The following is a 24,628-nucleotide window of genomic DNA, read 5'->3' as shown; positions in this document are numbered from 1 at the left end:
TTTTATTTGAAGCAAGTTTGATAAATTAATTTCTTAATGATTTACCCTTTTGACATTGGTTTGCGTCAAACAGACCACATTTATTGTATTTTCTCATTTATAAATTCTGCATTTCTCCCAGAAGTGGTCCAAAATCTTCAGTTGTCCCCCAAAATACTTTTCAGTCATCCTCCACATTATATCTTCACCTACCAGGAAGCAAATCAGAATTTTAAATAGCTCAATCCACCCACTTCAGTGATCTATTCATTTAGATTGGAGGCATTTCTCTGCTCTTTGCTTTTCATGTGAACCTTGTCTAAACTAAGAAGGGTTTGTTGGCATAATTACAATGGTACAGCTATACTGGCAAACCCTCCTAGTGAGCTTATATCAGCAAAAGAGTTGTCCTAGCTTCCTGAACAAAATAAGCTATAACAGTAAACAAACTTTTTTGCCAGTATAACTGTGTCCACCCTACGGCATTTGCCAGCAGAGTAACATCTATTTGGCTTGTGCTTTTTTTTTTTTTCCCACACTCCCAATCGACATAGCTAGGCCAGCAAAAATTAAGTGTAGACTAGACCACAGTGTGTGCACGAGGCCTGATTGTTCCCGTATACCAATGTCAATCAGAAGTAATTCCATGGAAATGAATGAAGTTGCACTTGTTTAAAATCAGAGTAACTCCATTGACTTCAGTGGAACTATTCCTGATTCACACTAGTGTAAGCGAGAGGAGGATCAAACCTAATGGGCGTTAGCTCATTTAAAAATGTATTAGCTGGCAGGCATGGTAGATACTTGTATTGCAGGATTAAAAAGAGGGTAACTAGAAGGAGAGGGTAGACTCTTTTTTTCTTAGGAGTGTACGCCTTTCATAAGTACACACTCTTATATAAGGCACTTCTGAAAAAAGGGGAGATCCTCAGCTGCTGTGAGTCAGCATAACTTCATTGCTGTCGGTGGACCAATGCCAGTTTACACCAGCTGAGCATCTAGCCCTCGCTTTTTGTCAGGAGAGAAGGAAAATGACATGGCATATATGCAGTAACTTGTCTCTTTTTCTGTTCAAGCAGCATGATCATTCCTAGGGGTTGGGTAGGGGGGCTACCAAAAAGGCTAAAGTAGAACAAGTTAACAGTGCTTTGGCACCAACCTCTCATTGTTAACACAACAAACAGTGTGATAATAGGGTAAAATCGAAGCAAAACTTTCATTAATACAAAGATCATAAAGTGGCACTGATGTATTACTTCAGGCCCCCTCTGTTGAAAGATCACTGCTTCAGGTCCCTCATAATCTCCGCTGTAAGTATTAGTGCCTCTGTTGAAGGGCTTTGTTAATTTATAATTGTTGTCCTTTGTGTGAAAACTGCAAATGAGTGTGGACCTGCCTAGGGTCCCTGAAAGAGGAGTTCATGTCACAGAGCTTCTATTAGAAGTGGAAACATCTGTGAAGAGATGTTCACAATTACTGCCTATGAACAAGGTCAGCATGGGTCACTGTGGAGACACTGACTTACACTGTCATTAGGCTAGGTTTTATAGGAAGGCTAATGAGCCATTTTGTACACCATTTTGAAAGTGCAACTTCCAGTTCTGCATAATATTTGAAGGTAAATATCTTTAATGAATGTCAAAAGGCAGTAAACGTTTGGCATCGTGTTTGGTTTTCACATAATGCACTGTCTTAAGTCTGAAAAAATGCTTTTCTGTTTCCATTGCAGATTTAAATGTATTATCCTTTTGATTACTCCCAAATGTCTCCTTCAGTATAATGTCAAATGACTCTGCAACTGGGGGCTAAGAAACTAAGAGGAGTCATCCCAAGCTATTGTAATCATTTTGCCCTCTCCGACAAAAAAAACCTTGTAAAATGACCAACTTGGCAGAGGTACAAAGATGTATATTCCCAACCATGTACAGTGTTTGTTAAAAAAGATGAGCAGAGAGAGATCGGGGTTTCATTGCAAATCTCATCTGTTGGGTTTCAGTTTTTGTAAAAACAAAAATCAGAAGCAGTTTGAATCTGGGCTCCAATTTAATCAAACAATCAAAGTTTGAGGGAGAGTTTTGGCTCATCTCTAATTGTATTGTATCCAGACTTGTATTGGCCTGCAGAACTAAAGGAAATTTCCCAGTCAACCCCAGGACATGAGACACCCCACAACTCCTCTAAACAATAGCAAATTAAGTCCTGATCTCATTCAGTTGTAGCTCTTAATTTTGGCTGGCAAGTAGCCCAACAGAAATTAGATCGACAGATCCATCCAGGGAAGGAGCATATTGATGGACAAGGGTTTGGCCAGCAGTACAGCTGGTGGGGATCCAAGTGGGAATAAGGGCTGCTCCTGGCTGCTGTCTGTTTTCTTTGTTAAATTTGGCATGCTACCATATTATGCATTATGAAGCATGATTTAAGGCAGCCCATGATGCATAGGATGTGTCACAGGGTGGAGTACCAGGGCCTGTAAAGCTCTGGCCTGTGCCTGAGTCAGGTGACAAGGATCACACGAGAGTAGTCTGGAGGCAGTGCCTCCCATAAGATGGACTGCCCACTAACGCAGTGGAGGAGAGAACACTGCAGTGAGTCGGAAGGATTCCCTGCAGTAGAGCTAGGCTGGTGGCAATCTGGGAAGCATGCCAGGATTTAGGTGTGAGAGGCTCTCCCTTATGGGCTAAGGAGAAAGGTCTAGGAGAGCCAGGAAGCCCTCTGATGGTGGCTTAAAACAGGTGTCAAAAAGATGTGGGGCACAAAGCTTTGGAAAGAGGGCCAAATGGACTCTAAGCCCAGGGAAGGGCTCAAGGTACTGTGTTGTGTTCCAGGAAGAGCCCAACAGATAGTAGCTGGAACAGGACTGCAGTTTTGTTCAGCTGAGCCCAATGCTGCAAAACAGACAGAAACTGTGTGTTAAAGGGAACTTGTGAAAAATCACCTGGGCCTGCGTTGGCCAAAGGAACTATTTATGATGTGGAACCAAAATGGCTTCGTACAGCAGTCTCCAAGCGTGGGAATGCTAATTAAGACTCCAACATCGATTGGAGAGTTGAAGGGAAAACTGAGGTGCAAACACTTGACTCAGTGGGGTATGTAGTACAGGGGGTATGCAAAGACAAGGCACAGCAAACAACAGAAAGATAGTAACGCTAACAGACCCTGGTCACCAGCGGGCATGATTGAACCGGGGACCTCTGGAGCTTAGTACATGGGCTGCTACTTCATGAGCTAAAAGCCAACACCCAGAAGGTGTGTGGGTTACATAAGCACACAGGCAGGCTGTGTGTGGAGGCAGCTGGGCCCGCAGAGAATCGCAGGATAAACAGGTAGCAACGGCACTTTCAAACCATTTACATGAGGGGGAAAGCTATTGTCCCCATCCTAGTCTCTTAGAATCCAGACGGGGTCATGCTGGTACATAGACACAGAAGGACCCTCTTGTCTGGAGGTATTTGCCTCCAGAATCTACTCCTGGGGGAATTCTGTGCCACTGCACATGTGCAGAATTTATGCCCGCACTGATTTCTTTGCTTCCCTGCAGAAAAATGACTTTCTGATGGAGAAGCAAAGGGAAGCCACAAGAGTAGTCATGTGACCCTCCCCAGCAGTATGTTTCAGGTGCCCAGGGCAGCCGGCAGAGAGGTAAATCACTGTGGGGCAGGAAGCGGTACTGGGGAAGACCTGGCTGGTGGCTCCTACCCTGCACCGGGTTCAGCTGCTAGTCCCGGCTGGGCTGGGGAGGATGGGACATCCTGCACAGCATCCAGGGCTGGGTCAGACCCACCAGCAGATTTCTCCCCCAGCTGTAGGATACACTGCAATTCCCTCCGCTTCCTGCATCCATCGCTCCTCATCTGCAGGGGAAGGGATCCCTGTACAGGGAGCTGCTCCCTCATCCGCCCAACCCCCATGCATCCAGACACCCTCATACCCAGATCCTCCTGCCGAGCCTCACCCACCCGCACTCAGAACCCCCCCTGATAAATCCCACTCCTCCTGAGCCTGGACTACCCTGACTAACCACCCGCACCTGGATCCCCAGCCCACTGAGCCCCAACCAGTTGCACCTGGATCCCTACCTCACTTAGTCTCATTCCCCCAGCATGAGGACCCTCCACTGAGCCTCCCACACTCAGACCCCCCTGCCGAGCTCTATCCCGCCACACCCAGACTCCCCATTCCTCCCACTAAGCCCCAGTCTCCTTCACCTGGATCCCACTGCAGAGTCTCTGTTGCACGGAGAACTCCCAACAAGCCCCTGTGCATCCAGATCCCCCCCATACCTGGATCCCACACTGAGCCGCCCGCACCCAGATTGCCCCACACAGAACCCTCTCAACCCACACCTGGATCTCCCCACACAAAGCCCCTCCACACTTGGATCCTGCCTTGCTGAGTCTCCCTGCCCACACCTGGTGCACCTGGCACAAAGGAGCAGGGCCCTGGGGTGTTTCTGGGTCAGGCCTGGTCCTTGCGCTGTGTCAGGGGTGGGTGCAGCCTCACCGCTGAGTCCGTGTCCTGGAGTGGGGGCGTTGCACAGTGATCTCCCACCTCTGTGCAGCCAGTGGCCTGTGTTCCCCAATGCCAAGCTGGAGCCTCCACATTTATTTGACAAATAAAATTTGCAGAATTTTGCAGAATTTTAAAATAGTGTGTGAAGCGTTTTAATTTTTTTGGCGCAGAATGCCCTCAGGAATAAGAGTCCCATAGTGACTGAATGCATTCTAATGCAGCTATGTATGTGCACCATCCCCCCTTGCAAGTACACCATTTTCCTCTTCTATATAGTCGGAAAATATAAATATTTATATAAATCCTCAAAACAAAATTTTATTCAGACTTCATACTGTTGCAGCAATTAACATGCCTAGGGCAGAAAAAATAGCCAAGAACTTGAGTAAAATCCATGCCGTATTGTCACCCTACCACCTAGATCAATGCCTGGCATTCTGAACCCACAGGCCCAGTAGAAAGATCACTAACGCAAAGATCAGACAGCCAAACTCAGAATCCTTATACCAGGGGTCGGCAACCTTTCAGAAGTGGTGTGCCGAGTCTTTGTTTATTCACTCTAATATAAGGTTTTGCATGCCGGTAATACATTTTAACGTTTTTAGAAGCTCTCGCTCTATAAGTCTATATTATATAACTAAACTATTGTTGTATGTAAAGTAAAGAAGGTTTTTAAAATGTTTAAAAAGCTTCATTTAAGATTAAATTAACATGCAGATCTTTTCAGTTTAGTGCAGTGGTTCTTAACCTGGGGTGCACGGAGGTTCTCTCTGGGGGTGTGAGACATGCGAGATTTTTTCAGAAGGTAAATCATCAAAAACACGAATTAAGCACAGGCACATAAGTACAACTACTTTGTTTCATCAAACCTATGTATTTATTAACATGATACATTTTTAATGATTACTGTAATATACAAAGTTTTTAAGTTTTCAAGTTTTTAAGCTAATTGTAGTGTAATTTTTTTTTTATAAGGGCTGCAGCACGCTGGGCCCAGGCCAGGAGCAGAGCCCTGGGCTGGCTGCCGGTACCCCAAGCCGGCAGGAGGGCTCAGCAGGGCCGGAGGCCCGGACGCTGGCTTGCAGGGGGCCGGGCGGCTGGTATCCCAGGCCGGCAGCAGGCTGAGCGGGCCGATGGCTGGGACCCTGGCTGGCAAGGGGCCAGCGGCCGGAACCCCAGACCATCAGCGGGCTGAGCTGGGTGGCAGACAGAACCCCAGACCGGCAGCGGCTCACCCACTGCTGGTCTGGGGTTCCGCCGGCTCCTGCCAGCCGGGGTCCCGGCCCCCGACCCCGCTCAGCCCACTGCCAGCTGGGGGTTCCATTCACCCAGGCCGGCAGTGGGCTGAGCGGGGCCAGGAGCTTGGAACCCTAGCTGGCAAGGGACCAGCAGCCGGAACCCCAGACCAGCAGCGGGCTGAGCGGGGCCAGCAGACAGAACCCCAGACTGGCCACGGGCTGAGCAGTTCAGCCCGCTGCTGGTCTGAGGTTCTGTCTGCTGGCTCCTGACAACCGGGGTCCCGTTCACCCAGGCAGGCAGCGGGCTGAGCGGGGTCGGTGGCCGGGACGCTGGCTGGCAGCAGCGTGCCAGTAAAAATTGGCATGCGTGCCGCAGGTTGCCAATCCCTGCCTTATACTAATAGATATGGTGTTTGAACCTGATGTCCATGTACCATACACAGACTTATAGACTGATGAACTAACTAAAAGATTAACTAAAAGAAACAGTTTTGCTATTGGTGTTCCTTAAATGTGGATGGTTATTTCACCAAGCTTTGGTATGTAGCAATACTAAGACAAAAGTAACACCAAGGTAAAAAAAATCTTGCTGTATGTTTACAGTAACTGTTTAGAACACAGCATGGCACAAGACAGACAGCTAAAGGAGTGTGGGGCAGGAGACAGATGTAATTGGTTTGTGCCATTTAAATCTATGAGAAGGAAAGAATGGTGTTCGCCCTTCCTCCAGTATAACACATCAGATTGTTGGTTAATTTCCCCAGATCCATTCTCCCAAGAGAAAAGGAGCTTCTCCAGTATTCATGGTTACAATTGTATGAGTCTTTTTTTAAACAAGCAGCATGTCAGACTTTGCAGGTAGGATGCCTGATTCACATACGGTCAGGGTTGTGGAGATACACTGACTCTTGCTAAGGTTCTCTTTTTCACTAATGCATAAACAATGTATTGTAACAAATGTCATTTTAATTTTCTGCTGTAATGGTGATCAGTATAATTATGAAAAATAGGCTTAAAAATGTATGCACATCTTTTTATTGCGGGAAGCTGCTCTCATTTCCGCATTAATAGTTGTATATTTCTTTCTATCTTGACTGACTTGTACTCAATCTTGTCCTCAACACTCAAAGCATATTCTTTTTCTGGCACCATCTCAGTCTCAGATGACATTATCTGTGGTTAGGTTTTTGGGATCCTTCAGTATCCTTGCTATGCTACTGCTACATTCCTTAGACACAATCCTCCCAAATATCAATTTTCTATTTCCTTTGTCTGTTTGTTTGTTTTTTAATCTCCCCTCACCACTAAGAATGAATCTAGCCTAGTAGTAAAGCAACGTAGGAAGTGCAAAGATCACCCATTTGCAGAAGTGGGACTAGAACTCAAAAGTTTTACTCTGCAGACCACTCTGTTCACTCATGCAGATCATACCACTTCTACTCCAGGAAGAGAAGCAGGCTCCTAGATCATATCCAGCAACTGTGCCTAGGTGGCTGTCTTGTTTCTGATTAGATGATGATCATTTATTTCTTTGCTGTCTCCTTGGTTTCCTTGATTGCAGTTGTTCAGTGCTTGTATCTATCAATCTGCCTCTGAGTTCATGTAAGAGTCAAAGGTATTAAGGGGAAGGCATTGAGGTGTTGCTGCCTATGTCATGCACTTTAGTTCTAAATAATTAGCTGCGAGAAACATTGCACAGGTTTTTTTTTTTTAAAAAACACCCCTTTAAATATCATTTTAAAGGTTTTGATCAAGAAAATTATTGAAAAAATTACAAGGGCATTCCACATATTAAAAGAAACAAATATATAACACATACACACAATTAATCAGCCATCCCCCCCCCAACACTTGGATTAATTAATATCAATTAGATGAAGAAACTAAAAGCTTATATTATGGAACAACAAAAATCTGATTCAAAACTTCATTTTGTACCAGTCACATCCCAATTAAATTAAATCTGGTAATTTCACACGAGGACTCGAAATGACTGTAACTAAGCTCATAAAATGGTAAGTAAACAAAACCATATTTTTAATATCATAATTTTAATAATGAGGAAAAAATTCAATAAGGAACAAAGACAAAATAACTGTTTATATCAATCAGATTCAATTAGACTAGACTAGATTAAGTAGTAAAAGAATGCAAAAGAGTATCTATTAAAGCTGTAGGAAAAAAAATATAAATTTCAGCTTCCATACTATGAGAGTTAAAGCTCGGATCACCTCCTGTCATGGAAATTCTTGTGGAAAATGGCAAGGGAGGAAAAAATCCACAAGGATTTCTCCAAAATTATTGTCTGAGCTATACAATGGATCTAGCGGAATGCATGTTGTTGGGGCAGTATGTGGGTGCAAGGGTGTTTCCCAGACAGGTTATTTTACAGGATCTAGCCCTGTGGTTGTACAGTGCCTCACACAATGGAGTCCTGATCCTGACTGGAGCTTTTAGGCACTATTGTAATAATAATGGGATGTGCAGTGAGCAGGATTTTCCACCTTGAAAATGAGTGGCATTCCAGGGCCCACTTGCTCCTTGCAAGCACAGCACTAATTGCTTGCTCTGGGCAGCTGCCCCAGAAACCCACCTTAAAGATATCTTCCCAACCCTCTCAGTGATCCCAGGAAGAGGGGCTGGTGACCGTCACCCCATCCACCACTTCCTAGAGGCCAGGGGAGAACTGTGTGCAGAGAACTCCCTCCATGCACAGATCTCCCTTGAACGATCCGAGCCAAAGTCACTATTGCTTTTTATTCCAATTAAATTAGACTAGATTATTCAATAAGAAAGCCTATAAAATTAGTCCCTTAATTATATAGCATTAAGTAAATAGAAACATATTACTTTCAAACAGTGGTGTTTGTACTGAAACCCAGATTTAAGTCTAAACAGTTCTATTCAGATTCTGCTAAAATCCTATTGTATAATGGATCTTCAGTTGTGCTATTCCGCTTTCATAAGTAGATCCTTTTTTCCATAATTTGTGTACCTATCACTTGTGGTGTTCAAGAACAGATGTTTAAGCATCCTTGACAAGACATTTTGGAGGGAAGAAAACTGATTCAACAAATCTTCTAGGCAAAAAGTGTTTCTGCTCACATTAGATTTTTTTTTTCTTCTAGGTGGGATAGGTCTTGAGTAACTAGGAAAGTATTAACTTGTTTGCTATTGAGTAGATCTTTCCACTGGATCTTCAAACCACTGAAAAGTCTTTCTCATGGGCTAACAAGGAATCAGAAATTACAATGAGAGTTCTACTCAAGTAATTAAAATTAGCTCAAATGAAAGGTGATGAAATTTTGTTGGATGTCTAAAAATATTTAGAGATTTTTAGCGCAGAGTCAAATTTATCCAGAGATATAGAATTTAAAAATACAGAGATGTAAGTGTCCAAATTATGGACCCCCCAAGCCTATGGATATTAAAGTGTTTGTCTTAGAAAGATTTTGTAAAACTTCCATTCACTGATGGAGGCAATGAGTTATCCTGTTAGTGACTTTGTACTGTCTTTCTTTGTTTGCATTTGGAGTTATATTTGCTTTTACTTTTTTTTTTAAAGGAATCTTTCTACTTTTCTCCTACCAGTAAACTGCAAACTCTGACCTCAGTTCTGCATCAGGATCTGCTAACATGGGCGTCTGCACCCATTCAGAGTCCCACTGACATCAGGGATAAGCATAGGGATCTATGAATGGATCCTGGTACAGAATCAGGCCTTTATGTGTAACTGTCCAGTTGTGAATTCAACTGGTAAAATCAGTTTCTCCGTGGCTCGATAGTGCACTGTAAAGTTATTTCTCACTCAGTAAAGCAGATCTATTAGCCTTAAGTGTTGGCTAAAGGTGACTGTGACCAGGAATAGAAGAGATCTTCTTGCCACACTTTTCCCCTTAGGTGTCAATAGAGTTGTCTCTGTAGCAGTTTTTTCCATTGTCATATTTTCTTTGTTCTTTTGTCTTTTTTGGAGCTATCATACAAGAAAAGGCAAATACAAATTTAAAAGCAAAAGAAAGACCCTTTCTTTCATGGAACTACTGTGTAATATATAATCTTAAAAAGTGGAGATGGGGGCACGGCCAATTACATTAAAAAGTACTCAAGGAGAACTAAGCTGTTGGGATCACTGCTCTCTAAAACAATATAGCAGCAATGGGAGTAGCAAAGTTTTAAATGCCTCTGCCCCTCTGTGTTCTCTTGCTGGAGTACAGATGACTGGGTACTCCATGCACACAGAACTGGTAAAAGCACAGATGAGTTTTAAACCCTCTCTTCTGGTGTCCTTTGGCATGAGTGAAGCTGGAGGTAAGGGGAGGCCCTGAGTAATAGTAAAAGCATAAAGTTTTTAAATCCTTCCTCAATGTATACTTCTCATGGGGGCAGTAGGGGCTGGATGGCACTAAGTAATATTTTAATCTCTTTCTTCTCAAATTCTTCCCACGGGTGGGAGTGGATATCAGGGGTACTGAATGGCAGTGGGAACAGAGGGATTTGCACCGCTCTTTGGAGATCTGTGTCCCAAGATCACTATCATGAAAGGGGTCTCTCTCCTTTTCTCGTAAATGGTAAGTGCACTGTATTTTAGCTAATATGATAGCAAAGGTATTTTGTTCTGTTTTTAGAAATCTATTTCTACAGCAATTAAATGGTTAATGCATGGTTTTGTTATTAAGGTCCGGAAACTGGTTTTATCCTGCCTCTGCTACAGATTGGCTGTGTCCCCTTAAGCAAGTTATTTATGCCAAAACTTTTCAGAAGTAGTCACTAATTTTGGTGTCTGGCATGGGACACCTGTTGACTTCAATGGGAGTTGTGAGTGTTCAGGTCAGAGATGTGTCAGGATGGGCACCGAGCAATCAAAGCACTGAAAATGAGTTCCTACTTTTGAAAATGTGGTTCTTAACCTCTTTATGCCTCAGTTTCCCCATCTGTAAAATGGTATACTATTATTCACTATGTGAGAGCAAATTAATGTTTATAAAGCGTGTTAAGAACTTGCAGTGGAAGGTGCTGTACAAGTGCAAGGTATTATTTATTCATTAAAACCTATAAGCTTTGGAAGTGAAGTCTATGCTGGTCCTTCCCTACTCTGACTTTTACAGGTACTTCTGCTTTCAGTGCAGCTTAGAAATTCAGACACGTGCATTAAAGGTGCCTGTTTCATCAGCTGCTCCTAGTATTTCTTGAGGAGCTAGTTACCCAGGGAGCTATAAAATGTATTATAAATCATAGTTTCATTTTAGGCAAAATGGTGAGTTCTTCTCCCCCATCCCTCTGCTCAAGCCCCCAGAGTCAGATTTGAGTCTCTCTGCTGCAGTGCATCCAACCAATCAAAAGACAAGGATGTACTTACATGATTTGTAATAAAAGGAGACATGCTTGAATGGTTTCACACTGTGCTATCGCTGCAGTGACTGGACCTAAGAGATCTTGGCAAAAGCTACTGCTTACACGGGTCAGATTTCCCAGAACTATTTACTGCAGTTCCTACTATACCAACACCTGATTGGTTGCTTTAAGATGGAGCTACATAAGCAGTGGTCTGCTTTGTTGTTTAGTTCAAAAATGGAACACACTGGAGCAGGCTGTTTTCAGTGATAATAGCAATGCTAGACAGAAGTAGATCAATGGAGTTTGCTTTAATCTTTCTGCAGGAGGCAGAGTTCAAATAGAACTAGGGCTGTCAAACAACTAAATAATCACAATTTATCGTGAGATAAAAAAAAAGTTGCGATTAATCTGTTTTACTCCCACTGTTAAACTGTAATAGGATACAAGTACTGTACTGTAGTGCAAGCTCTTATCATGAAAGTACTACTTACAAATTTTTTTTGTTACATAACTGCACTCAAAAACAAAACAATGAAAACGTTGGCGCTTACAAGTTGAACTATGAAGAGGCATACGAATGTTTAGCTTAACTGGCACTTAAATACCTTGCAATGCTGGCTACAACAGTGCCATGCGAATGCCTGTTCTCACTTTCAGGTGACATTGTAAATAAGAAGCAGGCAGCATTATCTCCCGTAAATGTAAACAAACTTGTTTGTCTTAGTGATTGGCTGAAGAAGTAGGACTGAGTGGACTTGTATGACGTGAATTGAAGAATACTTTTTCTTTTATTTATCTTTTTTACACTGCAGATATTTGTAATCAAAAATAATATTAAGTGAGTACTGTGCACTTTGTATTCTGTGTTGTAATTGAAATCAATATATTTGAAAATGTAGAAAAACATCCAAAAATATTTATAATAAATTTAAATTGGTATTCTGTTATTGTTTAATGCTGTGATTAAAATTGCAATTAATTGTGACCTTTTCTTAATCTATTTAATTTGTTTTGCATTTATCGCATGCATGAGATTAATTGACAGCCCTAAATAGAAGAAAGGCACAAAGGAAACATAAGAGTTTATAAAATTTTCAAAGTACAAGGAAAGCATGAATCTCGAAGAAAATTAAAATGAGGAGAAAAATACAAAACACCCTCACCACATTCATATAATTTTTAAACTGATACTGTTGTGGTTGGTGCATTATAAATACCTTTTGATAGATTAGCCAGAAAATACAGTGGTATCATTAATGCACAGGTTATGAATGCTTAGATAATAAAGCCAGACCACTGCGATCATATAGTCTGAACTCCTACTGTGGTTTGAGTAAAAAATGCTTGTGAACCTTTGGTCCCCCACCCTTCCTTGCTCTTTTGAGTACAGCTTTAAGTAATACAGTGTGGCTGACAATATATTTTCTGGAAGAGAATTCTGTCGGGATTTTGCTTGCCTCACTGCATAGAAAAAAATCTTTTAGCTGTCAGGATAAAAAGGATTAAGTAAAATTGAAATGAGACAAAGAAACAAATCGCATTGTGAATGAAAAGTAAATGCAAGTTTTGAGAAAAGCATAATGTGAAGATTAAAAAAAAAAGGGGGGGGGACACAAGTCCCAGATCTATTAGACTGTAAAACAGTCTCCCACAGGAATTGGCAAAAACCCCATAAATCTGAGACACTTAAAATCAGACAAGACAAAGTGTAGGGTTGGTAATTCCCAACTTGGAGTTTGAGGTGAGGGGAATGAGAACAGGGTAAAAAAGAGTGTCATTGTGGGTGGGGAAAGCTATAGCACCCTAAAGCCAGTTCTCACACATAGTGGAAACTAGCTGCTACATCTACAGTTAACGTAGTAAGTGGTCACTTGAAAACAAATCCAGCTTCTTCCCTGCTCTCAATGTGTCCCTTAATGTTGCTAATTGCAGGAGCAGCTCGCCTGTAAAGAGCTGCAGGTTCAGCACTGACTTGCTGGCTCAGCTTCTTTTTTCTGCTCCCAAAGCATTTGGCTCAGCCTTGAATGGACACGCCCATTCCAGCAGCAATGGAGTCTTTGGGGAATAGGAGAATGGAGAGGAGAGGAAAAGTTGACGAAAAGAGGGTACAGAAAGGGTACATAGACAACAGAGAGAGAAATGAGAAGAGAGAGGACAACATGTGGTGTAGGGTTGCCAACTTTATAATCACACAAAACCGAACACCCTAGCCCTAGCCCTACCCCTTCCCTGAGGCCCTGCCCCCCATTCACTACATTTCCCCCTCCCTCAGTGGCTTGCTGTCCCCCACCCTCACTCACTTTCACTGGGGTTGGGGTGCGGGAGGGCGTGAGAGCTCTAAATGGGGGTGGGGCTCCAGGGTGGGGCCAGAAATGAGAGGTTCAGGGTGCGGGAGGGGGCTTTGGGCTGGGGCAGGGAGTTGGGATGTGGGAAGGGATGAGGGCTCCAGTTGGGGGTGCAGGCTCAGAGGTGGGGATGGGGATGAGAGGTTTGGGGTGCAGGAGGGGCTGCAGGGTAGGGCCGAGGGATTCAGAATTTGGGAGGGTGTTGGGGTGTGGAGGGGGTATGGGCTCTGGGCTGGGGGTGCGGGCTCTGAGCTGGAGCCAGGGATGAGAGGTTTGGGGTGTAGGAGGGGGGTCCAGGCTGGGGGCTGCGGCCGAGGGATTCGGAGTGCGGGAAGGGGCTGTGGTTTTAGGCAGGGGGTTGGTGTGCAGGAGGGGTTGAGGGCTCTGGCGTGGGGCCGGAGATGAGGGGTTTGGGGTGCAGGAGGGGGCTCCAGGTTGGGGGGTGCCTCAGGGCTGGGGCAGGGGGTTGGGGCTTGGGGTTGGGGCATGGGCTTACCTTGGGCAGCTCCCAGTCAGCAGCACAGTGGGGAGGGGGGCGCTAAGGCAGGCTCCTTGCCTGTCCTGGCACTGCGTTGTGCCTCGGAAGTGGTGAGCAGATCCAGCTCCTAGGCAGGGGGGTGGCAAGGAGGCTCTGTGCGCTGCTCTCGCTCATAGGCTCCACCCTACCAGCTCCCGTTGGCTGTGGTCCCGGCCAATGGGAGTGCAGAGCCAGTGCTTGGGGCTGGAGCAGCGTGTGGAACCCTGTGGCCCCCCCACCTAGGAGCCAGACTTTTGACCATTCCTGGGGTGCAGCGCGGAGCCAGGACAGGCAGGGACTAGCCTGCTTTAGACCTGCAGCACTGCCTTTTAACAGCCTAGTCTGCAGTCCTGACCAGAGCCACCAGGGTCCCTTTTTAACCCAGCATTCCGTTAAAAAACTGGACACCTGGCAACCCTAACGTGGTAGGAAAGAGGAGGGATGGCGGCAGCGTTTAAGGATATAGTGCCAGGAGACATGGGGAAGTACTCACCAGTCAAGAGCGGGCTCCAAGAAAAGAGGATGGTGACTGCTGCTGTAATAAATAATCCTGCACAGGCAAGGAGAGGACTTAGAACTCCTAATGGGTCTTTTCCTTTCCTAAATCAGATGAGTCTGTCATAACACAGTAAACAAACAAGGCTCCATGTGGCAAAATGGCTCCCAGCCGGGCCACTGCTCGCAGATGTGTGTGGCATTTCAGGGGTTTTCCTCCACTATAGTTCTGCAGAACTGCCATCCAGGCCCGCTAGTGGTTCCCTTTGCCTTCTAACTTGGCCTGCTGGATGGGTCACAATTGAGACTCGCCCCTTTTAGGGTAATTCAGAGGCTAGTCTACAAGACAGGAAAAATCCAAAGTCTAGTAGCCTCTATGCCAGGCCCGCATCCCCTCCTGGGACTTGTCATTCTTGACCACCTTCAGTCTGGAAGCCTGCCCTCCTCCCTTTGGCCTGGGGGAGATGCAGGGGAACCCAGGCCTGCCTTTGGGTTCCAGCCCAGGGACCCTGTTTAGGTGGCCAAGGACAGTTCTATCAGTTCCCCTGCCACTTCCCTGGGCTGCTCCTGCCTTTCCCTCTTTGTCAGCATCTTCCCCAGATCTAGGAATGCTGCTACTCCTGCTTTGGAATTGTGGCTCCTTGCTGCTGCTTCCCAGCTGGCTACAGAGGAACTTCTGCTAAGCTGCCAACCATCCCCTGCAGTAGCTGGGCTGTATTCCAAACAGTCCTCCTGCTCTCCCCAGTTCTCCCCCTGATTCAGGCAGTCCCTTGAGTCACTCCCCTCAAAGCAGGAGTCCCGCAGCTCTCCTCCGTGGTGCTGGACTTGTAACCTGGGCCAGCTGTAGGGCCTCAGTTCACTGCTGCTTCAACTGGCTCCTTTCTCCCAATTAGTCCCCAGCTTCAGAAGATTCAGCAAGTCAGTCTCTTCTTACTGGAATCTCCCTGCTTATGAGGAGAGGTCTGTCCATTTCCCAGGGCTGGGACCTTTGGAACGGGACCTCTCCCTTTTAAGGCTCCTCCTCCAAGACTGGCTGGCATGCTTCAGAGGTGTGAAGGGATGGGAGTGTGGGGGCTGCCTGAGCCCACAGCTTCTCTTTAACCACTTCTTACCTGGTGCAGGATATGTACACACTGTTACTCCTATTTGCCCCCAAACATTTCCCCTCCCACTTTAGGAGAGTGAAAACTCTGGAAATATCTTTTACTGGGGAAAGCGATGCAGGGTGCTTCCCTCTCTTCAGAGTAGCCTCTCCTCTCTATAAAAGATCTCTGCAAGAGATCCATTGGCCATACAGAAGAATGAGGCACGCTCGGGGGGAGAGGTGGGGAGGATCCAGAGTAAAAGAGGTATTTTGCCCCAGTAGTCCAGGGCCAGGTAGAGAATTTAATAACAACTCAGCGGAATTTATGGATTTTTCCCTCTATATACTTTTTTTCAGCAGGCGGAAACACATGGGCCCCAAATTTTAAAACAAAAAGCAACTTTATTATATTTCCTTCCTTCTGTATCTGCCTTTCTGGAAGTTATGTTTTAGTCAAACATTACTGGGCTTAATATGGGGTAACTGGGTGAAATTCTATGATCTGCGCTATACAGGACATCAGACTATATGATCTATAAGATCTCTTCTGACCTTAAAAGCTATGAATTTGTGGCTATTTTAGGTATGGGAAAATATTATTTTGGACTTAAATGACATTTTAACTTGGTTATGCTCGAATCTATATTTGCCATGAAACCTGTGTAATACAAAACAAATAGAATAAGACATACAAGCATCTACTGTATAATGAAACATCTTTTGATCTATTTTCTATTCCACTAAAGGGCATAATGATCCCAAAGTGTTGACTTTTTGCTGACATTCAGTGCATTTCCATTAATTTTGTCTCCTGCAAGCTAATACTGCATTTTCTAAATCTTAGTCAATTACAGTGGGAACAAGGTAGTTTTAGTGACAGCTTGTGTGTCAACTTCTACTCATGAATTGTTTTTTGTTTTGGAAAATTGTGTCTAATTAGTTTATACTCAAGGTGTACACTTAAAAATATTATCTTTATCTTAGCAACAGCAAGAATGACAACACAGCAGAATATAGAAAGGATGCTTATGCAAATCAGGATAGGCAAGCAAAACAAATTATTTTGTTTATCACTTTGCCCTATTTTCTGTGCCCTGCTGCAGGGTTTTTTATGGTCCTTTAAAAGTTTATAATCACAACTGTTAGAAGCTTAAGTAGCTTTTAACACATCTACTTAATGAATAGTAAAGATGCTCATTAAGTGAGCTTCAGAAAGAACCTTCTCCTGTGGCTCTGGAAATTGATTGAAAAAGAGAAAAGGGATTTGTTTTCCCAGAGGTTAAGGAAAAACTAAAAATGCAAGCCAGTAACAGAGCAGTGACTCCTTTTCTGTGTTTGTTCGAAAGACTTATTTTACACAGCGGGCCTGATTCTCAACTCATACTGATGTAAATAAGGACTATCTCAATTGAAATCGATAGAGCTGCACCAGGATCTGGCACAGGATCTTTTAGACGTGCCTGCTGCATCAGAGATTATAATATTTCCAAGCTGGAAGAAGGAGCAGGCATAATCTTTGCCTGTCATTGCCAGTAATGAATAAAGTGAGATTAGTTTATTTGTTCTGTTGAGATTTGTTCCTGGATCTGCTTTTATTTTTTTAGAGACAAAAGACTTTTTTCCATAAAACAGAGAAATGATCAGTGCTGTGTGGTCTACCTACAGTAAATCGGAGAAAAGAGCAGCTGATATGTGCTAATGAACAGTCATTTAGATATCAGAGCTAGTTACCAGTCCTCCTGTATGAGAATACAGATGCGTACAAGTCTATGTCCATTTTGTTTAGAATAAAATACAAGTCTCTTAACCCATCCTTGTTTACCGTACTCTCAGGCTGATAAGAGCCAGCAGTTTCCCTTTCAGTTGCAATTTACTGTGACTTCCATAACAGATTTAGCCCACAGAGCTTTTGTACAACTGGAATCTCACTACTTCAATTTGTAATGCTTTTGCCTACAAAATAAAGTGAACAGAATTAATTACAGAATATGCACTTTATTTTTTTAGCAAACTTATTTCTCCTTCCCCTCAAAAAAAAACCCAAAACATGTTATTTCTAGTAATCACACCTAGATACTGGGTAAATTACTTTACCGAAGCTTTTGTACTCAAGGACAGTATCTGAAGATGGTACTATGATCATATGCCCTTCTGTGTATATTCATTGCTACAGAAGGATATTGAGGATACGGGAGGGGAAATAGATATTACTTCCCTTCCCCCATGTGTTTTTCCTCTTCCACACCTCCTGTCTTCTTTTTCCTATCCGTCTGCTTTTCCTTCTATCTAATAAGAGTCTGGTTTAGCTAGCTAAAATTGAATATTTTGCAATACTGCTGCAAGCCTGAAACCAAAAGGACAGCTAGAATCAATGCCCTAAGTAACCCAATGCTTTGCCAGGTCTCAAAGGTTATGCCTAAGTAACTAGACACCCACAGCTGGCCCGTGCCAGTCGACTCGGGCTCACAGGGCTCAGGCTTGGAGTGGTTTCATTGTTGGTATAGGGTTTTGGACTTGGACTGGAGCCCTGGTTCTAGAACCCTGTGGGGTGGGAGGGCTACAAGGCAGTGAAGTAACCCCACAGCCCAAGCCCCGCGAGCTTGAGCTGCATTTTCTATCTTTGGTGTTGTCTTCTTTCCCCTTTTGTGTGCATTTGCCATGTCATCTAAGAAACAAAATTTAATTTTAACAACTGCAACAACAGCTTGAGCCTATCTCAACTAACTTTCTCTTTTTTCCCAAAAAACCCAGTTATTGCCATCTTTCATGTAATCTAAAAAGCTGTCAAACAGAAAGGTTTTCCTTAGAAAAGCTTTCTACAGCTAACCGTCCCCCCCAAAAACCAACAAAAAACCACGCATCAAGGGTTATAGTTAAAATAAAAGCTTTATTTAATACTTTACATTTTAAATGCTTTAACTGTTTTTCCTTCTTTTCAATAAAAGGTTAAAAAAATGTTTATGGTACTAACTAAGCTCAGGTCTTTGTATACCAAACCTTTTTTAAAATGGTTTAATGTTAAACAGTAACAGGGTCATGTTAACATCTTTAAGTCTTTAAGCCCATATATTCCATCAAAATTAATACAACATTCCCAATATATAGGTTCATATTTCTCTGTTTTACAGAGTGCACTAGCAGGAAAGACCATGAAATGTGGACAGAGTGGCAGTATGAGAGTACAGAGAAGCTAGGACACTGCACAAAGTGCGGTGCTGTAAGTCCCCCATAAGGACTCTTTGCCGTCGCAAACTAAAAGGTTCCTACTTCACATTAACGTAGTCCTTTTTGAATTCACACCCCTGTAGTCTGAACTGCACAGCAGTGTACACGTGTCTTCGGACTTGTAAGATCTGTATTCTATTCTCAGCTGTACTACTGACCTGCTGTGTAAGACTAGGCAAGACACTTCATCTCACCTCTCTGTTTCCCCTTCTGTCCTATTTGTTTTGTAAGCTCTCTGGGGGCACTGATTGTGTTTTACTATATGTTTGGGCCTCAATCTTGTTGCTACTATAACGCATAAATACAACAATGATGAATACTAGTAGTTGAGATCAGTATAGGGCTCTTAGATTGCTATTTTCAAAGGAATCTTTGAGTTCCAGTGGGCTTTAGGCACCTAACTTCCCTACAGTCCTTTGAAAATCCTAGATTCTGCTAGGGAAATTGTGAGGATTTTTGAAAAGAGAAAAAAGTATAATAATCTGTTTATATTACCATGTAATATTTTCTTCCGGGGTACAACCTGGAACTGTGGGACTGCTGTGCCCCCTTAACTCTCCAGCCTGGGCTGTCTCACAAAGCTATGCCAGTGACAAACAGTGAACCCCTCCAGGCACTGTGATCACTCAGCCATCAGCATGTGGAGCCCCAAGCCCAGCTAAATTGCATGAAGCTCGCCAAGCCACTCATGGATTATACAGAGAGAGACATCAGCCAATCACCCCAGCCTTGCACCCCAGAAATACTCCGTTTTACACTGCTCAAGACTCCCTTGGACTGTGCAAGCTCATTAATTAGTTCGCCATTTTGACAAAAGGATAGTGGACGTGCAACAGCCCTTGTTAACCTGAGCTAAGATTCCCCAAGCACTTCAACCAAAAACACACTGTTTTAGGTAAAATATAAAACAGATATATTATCTACTGAAAGATAGATTTTAAGTGATTATAAGTGATAGACACAGAGATCAGAGTTGGTTACATAAGAAAAAAATAAGACTGCAGTCTAAATTCTAACTGTAACAGACTAAGCAAGATTTGAATCAAACAGCTTTTCTCACACTAATAGATGTTATAAGTAGCTCACAATTCTTAATACACAGGCTGTATTCCCTTTCAGCCGGGGACCAATCTCCCCAGTTCAAAGTCTTTGTTTTCTAGACGATCTTCCAGGTGTTGAGATGGGGGAGGAGAGAGGCCAAGTGGTGATGTCACTGTTCCTCTTTTATGCTTTCCTCCAGCTGCTAGAAAGATCCTTGCTATATCACATGAATTGGATAGTGCTCATTGCCTATGTGCCCTCTCTGAGGATTCCCCTTAATGAGCCATCAACACATGTCTGGCTGGTCCTGATGAAAATCTCTCTCAATAGGTGCTCCTTTGTTGCCACTGAAAGGCTGGCTGTGGGTATCTTCCAACTTCACAACATATTTCAGTAACACACACATAGCAATACTTCATAACTCCAGATACAATGGTAACACACATAATTCAACAGGGTAGTAATGTTCAGTGGATCATGACTTCTCAAATTATACCTCACAAAGCATACTTGGTACAAAACATATAATCATATTACAGTGGTGAATATGGGGGTCTCAGGGTGCTATTTTGAAGTACAGAGTGTCACAGTTATGTAGCCAGATTTCAATCACTTTAACTTACATTCTCCAGACAAAAGACCAAATGTATTTAATGAGTAATAGATAAACTTGCAAGCAGAAACATGCATTAAAATCTTGCAGATATTTTGCAGGAGGGTTCGAAAGGCCATATCACAACTTAAGTGTTAGATCTGGTATGACCTTTCAGATTGTTGTAATCATATCTAATAGCAGCCGTTAAATCTGGATGTTAATTGAAAATGTAAGTGTTTCAGTACTGGTTTGGATTTAAGTGATTTATGGGCATCTGGATCTATGAATATTTAAAAGATGGGCTTCTTGTGACCAAGGACAGAGAAGTGATTAATCAAAGAGGACAATCAGTAAATGGCATATTAAAACACTGCAGTCTACCAAAGGGAAATAGAGCTGTTTACCTAGTGTAACTTTTACATGCAAATTACACACAAAATCTCTACAGTACATTTTCACTATGGTGTACAAAGAGTGAGCAGTATAACTACCAATGACATCCATTTTAATCCTTTCATGTTTTGGTGCAATATAACAATAAGACATCAGTGAAATTCAGTTAGCTCTTTTTAGAATTTGTTTTGTTATATTTTAGAGTTGTTTTGGAAGCTGGTGCAAAACAAAGCACCCTCTCATGTGAGTTTTAATGCCACAGTTTGAGACTTGTTATTTTTATTTACTCAAGTATTTACCCAAAAAAACATTTAAAAGAAGTCATGTTATCTGGAGCCAGAGTCAAAATTACCTCAGAGGAAAACTGTGAGGATGAATTAGTTCATGTACATACGGCACTTTTGAAGTTGTATGCATTCTAAGCATTGTCATCACAGTCCAAAAATAGTCAACTGAGTTGTCTTTCAGCAGTCTATTCTTCTGTGTATTATATAGGTATCTTATGAACCACATTTTCAAAGGGCCTTAATCTAGCCTTTAAATAGATGTCTGCAATACAGCCTCATATCTTTGTAGGTACTGTGACAAAGTTCCTGCTCTACCTTGGTGGATCTTGTGCTTATTGGCGGATTTGCTCACCTTGGAGCTTTGCAGCAGCCCTCAGCTTGGCCATTTTTCTGAATTCATAGTCTAGGTCGACTCCTCCTGTGTCTGACCAGGAGTTGGGAGGATTTGGGGGGAATCCGGGCCTGCCCTCTACTCCGGGTTCCAGCCCAGGGCCCTGTGTAATGCCACCGTCTAGAGTGCCGCTGTGTGACAGCTACAACTCCCTGGGCTACTTCCCCATGGCCTCCTCCCAACACCTTCTTTATCCTCACCAGAGGACCTTCCGCCTGGTGTCTGATAATGCTTGTACTCCTCAGTCCTCCAACAGTCCACTTTCTCACTCTCAGCTCCTAGTGCCTCTTGCTCCCACCGCCTCACATGCACACCACAAACTGAAGTGAGCTCCTTTTTAAAACCCAGGTGTCCTGATTAGCCTGCCTTAATTGATTCTAGCAACTTCTTGATTGGCTGCAGGTGTTCTAATCAGCCTGTCTTAATTGTCTCCAGAAGGTCCCTGATTGTTCTGGAAACTTCCCTGTTACCTTACCCAGGGAAAAGGGACCTCCTTCGCTTGCTGCTCAGCTATCTGCTTTCTATTCTCTCCTAAAGCCCCCTGGCCTGGGCTTTTCTTATTTTTTGACCGTGCTTCAGTTACATCCCCCCTCCCCCCCCCCACCCAACCGGGCCAGACGCTTTATCTTCGTTTTGGTTTTTTTTTGCTGTTTTTCTTTGCTGCTGTTCGACTGCTGGTCGCCTGCCAGCTTGCTGCCAGCCCCCCCACGCCTGCCCTCGGACGCTGCTACTGCTTCAGCTAAAACCCCCGGAGGAGAGGGGGAGGACTGCCGACCCGCTCCCCGGAGGAGGGAGTGGATGCCCCCAGACCCAACCGTTTTGCTGTTTGTTTGTGGACCCGTAATTAACCAACAAGTTATTTTTTTCTTCTTATGTGCTTGGCATTTTTGGAATGCTCCACAAAGCCCAGGAAAGAAGACAGCTAACAGAGAAATCGCCCAGGGAAGCTACAAATCATCGTGGAGGGGGCCCTAAGACTGAGTAACTTTTGAACTGTACTCTCGTGTCAGGGGAGTTTGACTGTGTCTTAACTGTGTTTGTAGGGGCACAGGGGGTGTGGCAAGGAGCTGCCCCCCGATCCATCAGTGCCCCCCCAACACTACTGCAGCCATCACGCCCCCCCCCCCGCCGTCCATCCCTGCTGGCAACTTGCCATCTGCCTCTGGATTCAGCTGTTTGCTCTGCATTCCGCCATCCGGACCAGACACAACAGCCGACCAAACGAGACTCTTTGGACAAATGCGCGTGGGTCCACGTCCCCTGCCCCTGGACTGCCCACCCCACAGTTTGCCCCTACTACCTGACCCCAATTCCTGTTTCCTCCCCCTGTCCAGTCCAACCCATTTAGCCCCCCTCCCCCCGCCTGCAGCCCAGCAGGGAGAAGTGGTTAATCTGCTTCCCCCTCCTCCTTCTGGTGCCTCCCCGTCTCTCCCTGCTCACAATGGCGGGGAATGAGAGGGGTGAGGTCCCTCTAACAACCTCAGCTGCCCCTCCCCCCCGCTCAACCCCCAAGCCCCCCACCACCACTGCTGCCAAAACACCTGCCACCGCCACCGCTGGGGCATCGGCAGCAGGAGGCACCGGGGTGATTACTGCCGCTACTACGCCCACCGCCCCCCCAGATTCTAGGATCGCCCCCCCAGTTGGCCGGAAAGGCCAGGGTGTGAACAAGGGAAAGGGCCCCGCTACAACCACCAGGCCCTCCATGGCAGGGGCTGCCCCCACCGCTGTGCCTTCATCATTGACCATGGCGTCCCTCCCCGCTGTTCCCTCCACCAGCTCTGCGAGCGTCCCTCCCCCGGCCCCCAGGGCGTATGCCTGGGTGATTGCAGCCCCCCCCCCACCTGCCGCCTCATCATCTTGCCCACCCACCGCCTCCGCTACCATCAATAGCGGCCAGGGCCCCTTTCCCACCATGACCAGGAAGCACGGCGTCCGTTGCCTCCTGGTGCCTGCCTCGCCCCACATGGAGACATACGTGCAGGCATTGGCGAGGGTGGTAGGACCCACAGCTATTTTGGCAGCCTCCAAAATGTACAGGAAGGCCATCTTTTTCTTAGCATCGGAGGCTGCCGCCCGGGAGGCGGTGGAGAAGGGTCTGGCGGTGGGGGGGATGTTCGTTCCCCTGGAACCGCTAGAGGACCTGGGCGTCTGCCTAGTTCTGACCTCCGTCCCTCCTTTTTTACCCAATGCCGCCCTGTTACCCGCTCTCTCCACCCTGGGGAAACCCGTTTCATAGAATCATAGAATATCAGGGTTGGAAGGGACCCCTGAAGGTCATCTAGTCCAACCCCCTGCTCGAAGCAGGACCAATTCCCAGTTAAATCATCCCAGCCAGGGCTTTGTCAAGCCTGACCTTAAAAACCTCTAAGGAAGGAGATTCTACCTCCTCCAGTGTTTCACCACCCTCTTAGTGAAAAAGTTTTTCCTAATATCCAATCTAAACCTCCCCCACTGCAACTTGAGACCATTACTCCTCGTTCGGTCATCTGCTACCATTGAGAACAGTTTAGAGCCATCCTCTTTGGAACCCCCTTTCAGGTAGCTGAAAGCAGCTATCAAATCCCCCCTCATTCTTCTCTTCTGCAGGCTAAACAATCCCAGCTCCCTCAGCCTCTCCTCATAACTCATGTGTTCCAGACCCCTAATCATTTTTGTTGCCCTTCGCTGGACTCTCTCCAATTTATCCACATCCTTCTTGTAGTGTGGGGCCCAAAACTGGACACAGTACTCCAGATGAGGCCTCACCAATGTCGAACAGAGGGGAACGATCACATCCCTCGATCTGCTCGCTATGCCCCTACTTATACATCCCAAAATGCCATTGGCCTTCTTGGCAACAAGGGCACACTGCTGACTCATATCCAGCTTCTCGTCCACTGTCACCCCTAGGTCCTTTTCCACAGAACTGCTGCCTAGCCATTCGGTCCCTAGTCTGTAGCGGTGCATTGGATTCTTCCATCCTAAGTGCAGGACCCTGCACTTATCCTTATTGAACTTCATCAGATTTCTTTTGGCCCAATCCTCCAATTTGTCTAGGTCCCTCTGTATCCTATCCCTCCCCTCCAGCGTATCTACCACTCCTCCCAGTTTAGTATCATCCGCAAATTTGCTGAGAGTGCAATCCACACCATCCTCCAGATCATTTATGAAGATATTGAACAAAACCGGCCCCAGGACCGACCCTTGGGG

General features: G+C 44.8%; 1 protein-coding gene across 7 annotated transcripts in view; it reads left to right on the top strand.

Annotated features, from left to right (window-relative positions):
• SV2C (synaptic vesicle glycoprotein 2C) overlaps window positions 1–24,628 on the top strand; it is a 213,967-nt gene that overhangs the window by 112,933 nt on the left and 76,406 nt on the right. The window contains exon 1 of one of the 7 annotated variants that reach the window (XM_073344198.1): window positions 9,725–10,297. The exons of the other annotated variants lie outside the window; for them this stretch is intronic. Within the exon in view, the coding sequence (XP_073200299.1) occupies window positions 10,093–10,297 (205 nt within the window). The 5' untranslated portion in view covers window positions 9,725–10,092. Of the gene's footprint in view, window positions 1–9,724; window positions 10,298–24,628 lie in introns of those variants that run through there. 7 annotated transcript variants of the gene reach the window in all.

Source organism: Lepidochelys kempii, chromosome 5, assembly GCF_965140265.1.
Source record: "Lepidochelys kempii isolate rLepKem1 chromosome 5, rLepKem1.hap2, whole genome shotgun sequence".
NCBI lineage: Eukaryota > Metazoa > Chordata > Testudines > Cheloniidae > Lepidochelys > Lepidochelys kempii.
Note: the sequence above shows the minus strand (reverse complement) of the source record. Positions and strands in the feature narration are given on the sequence as shown.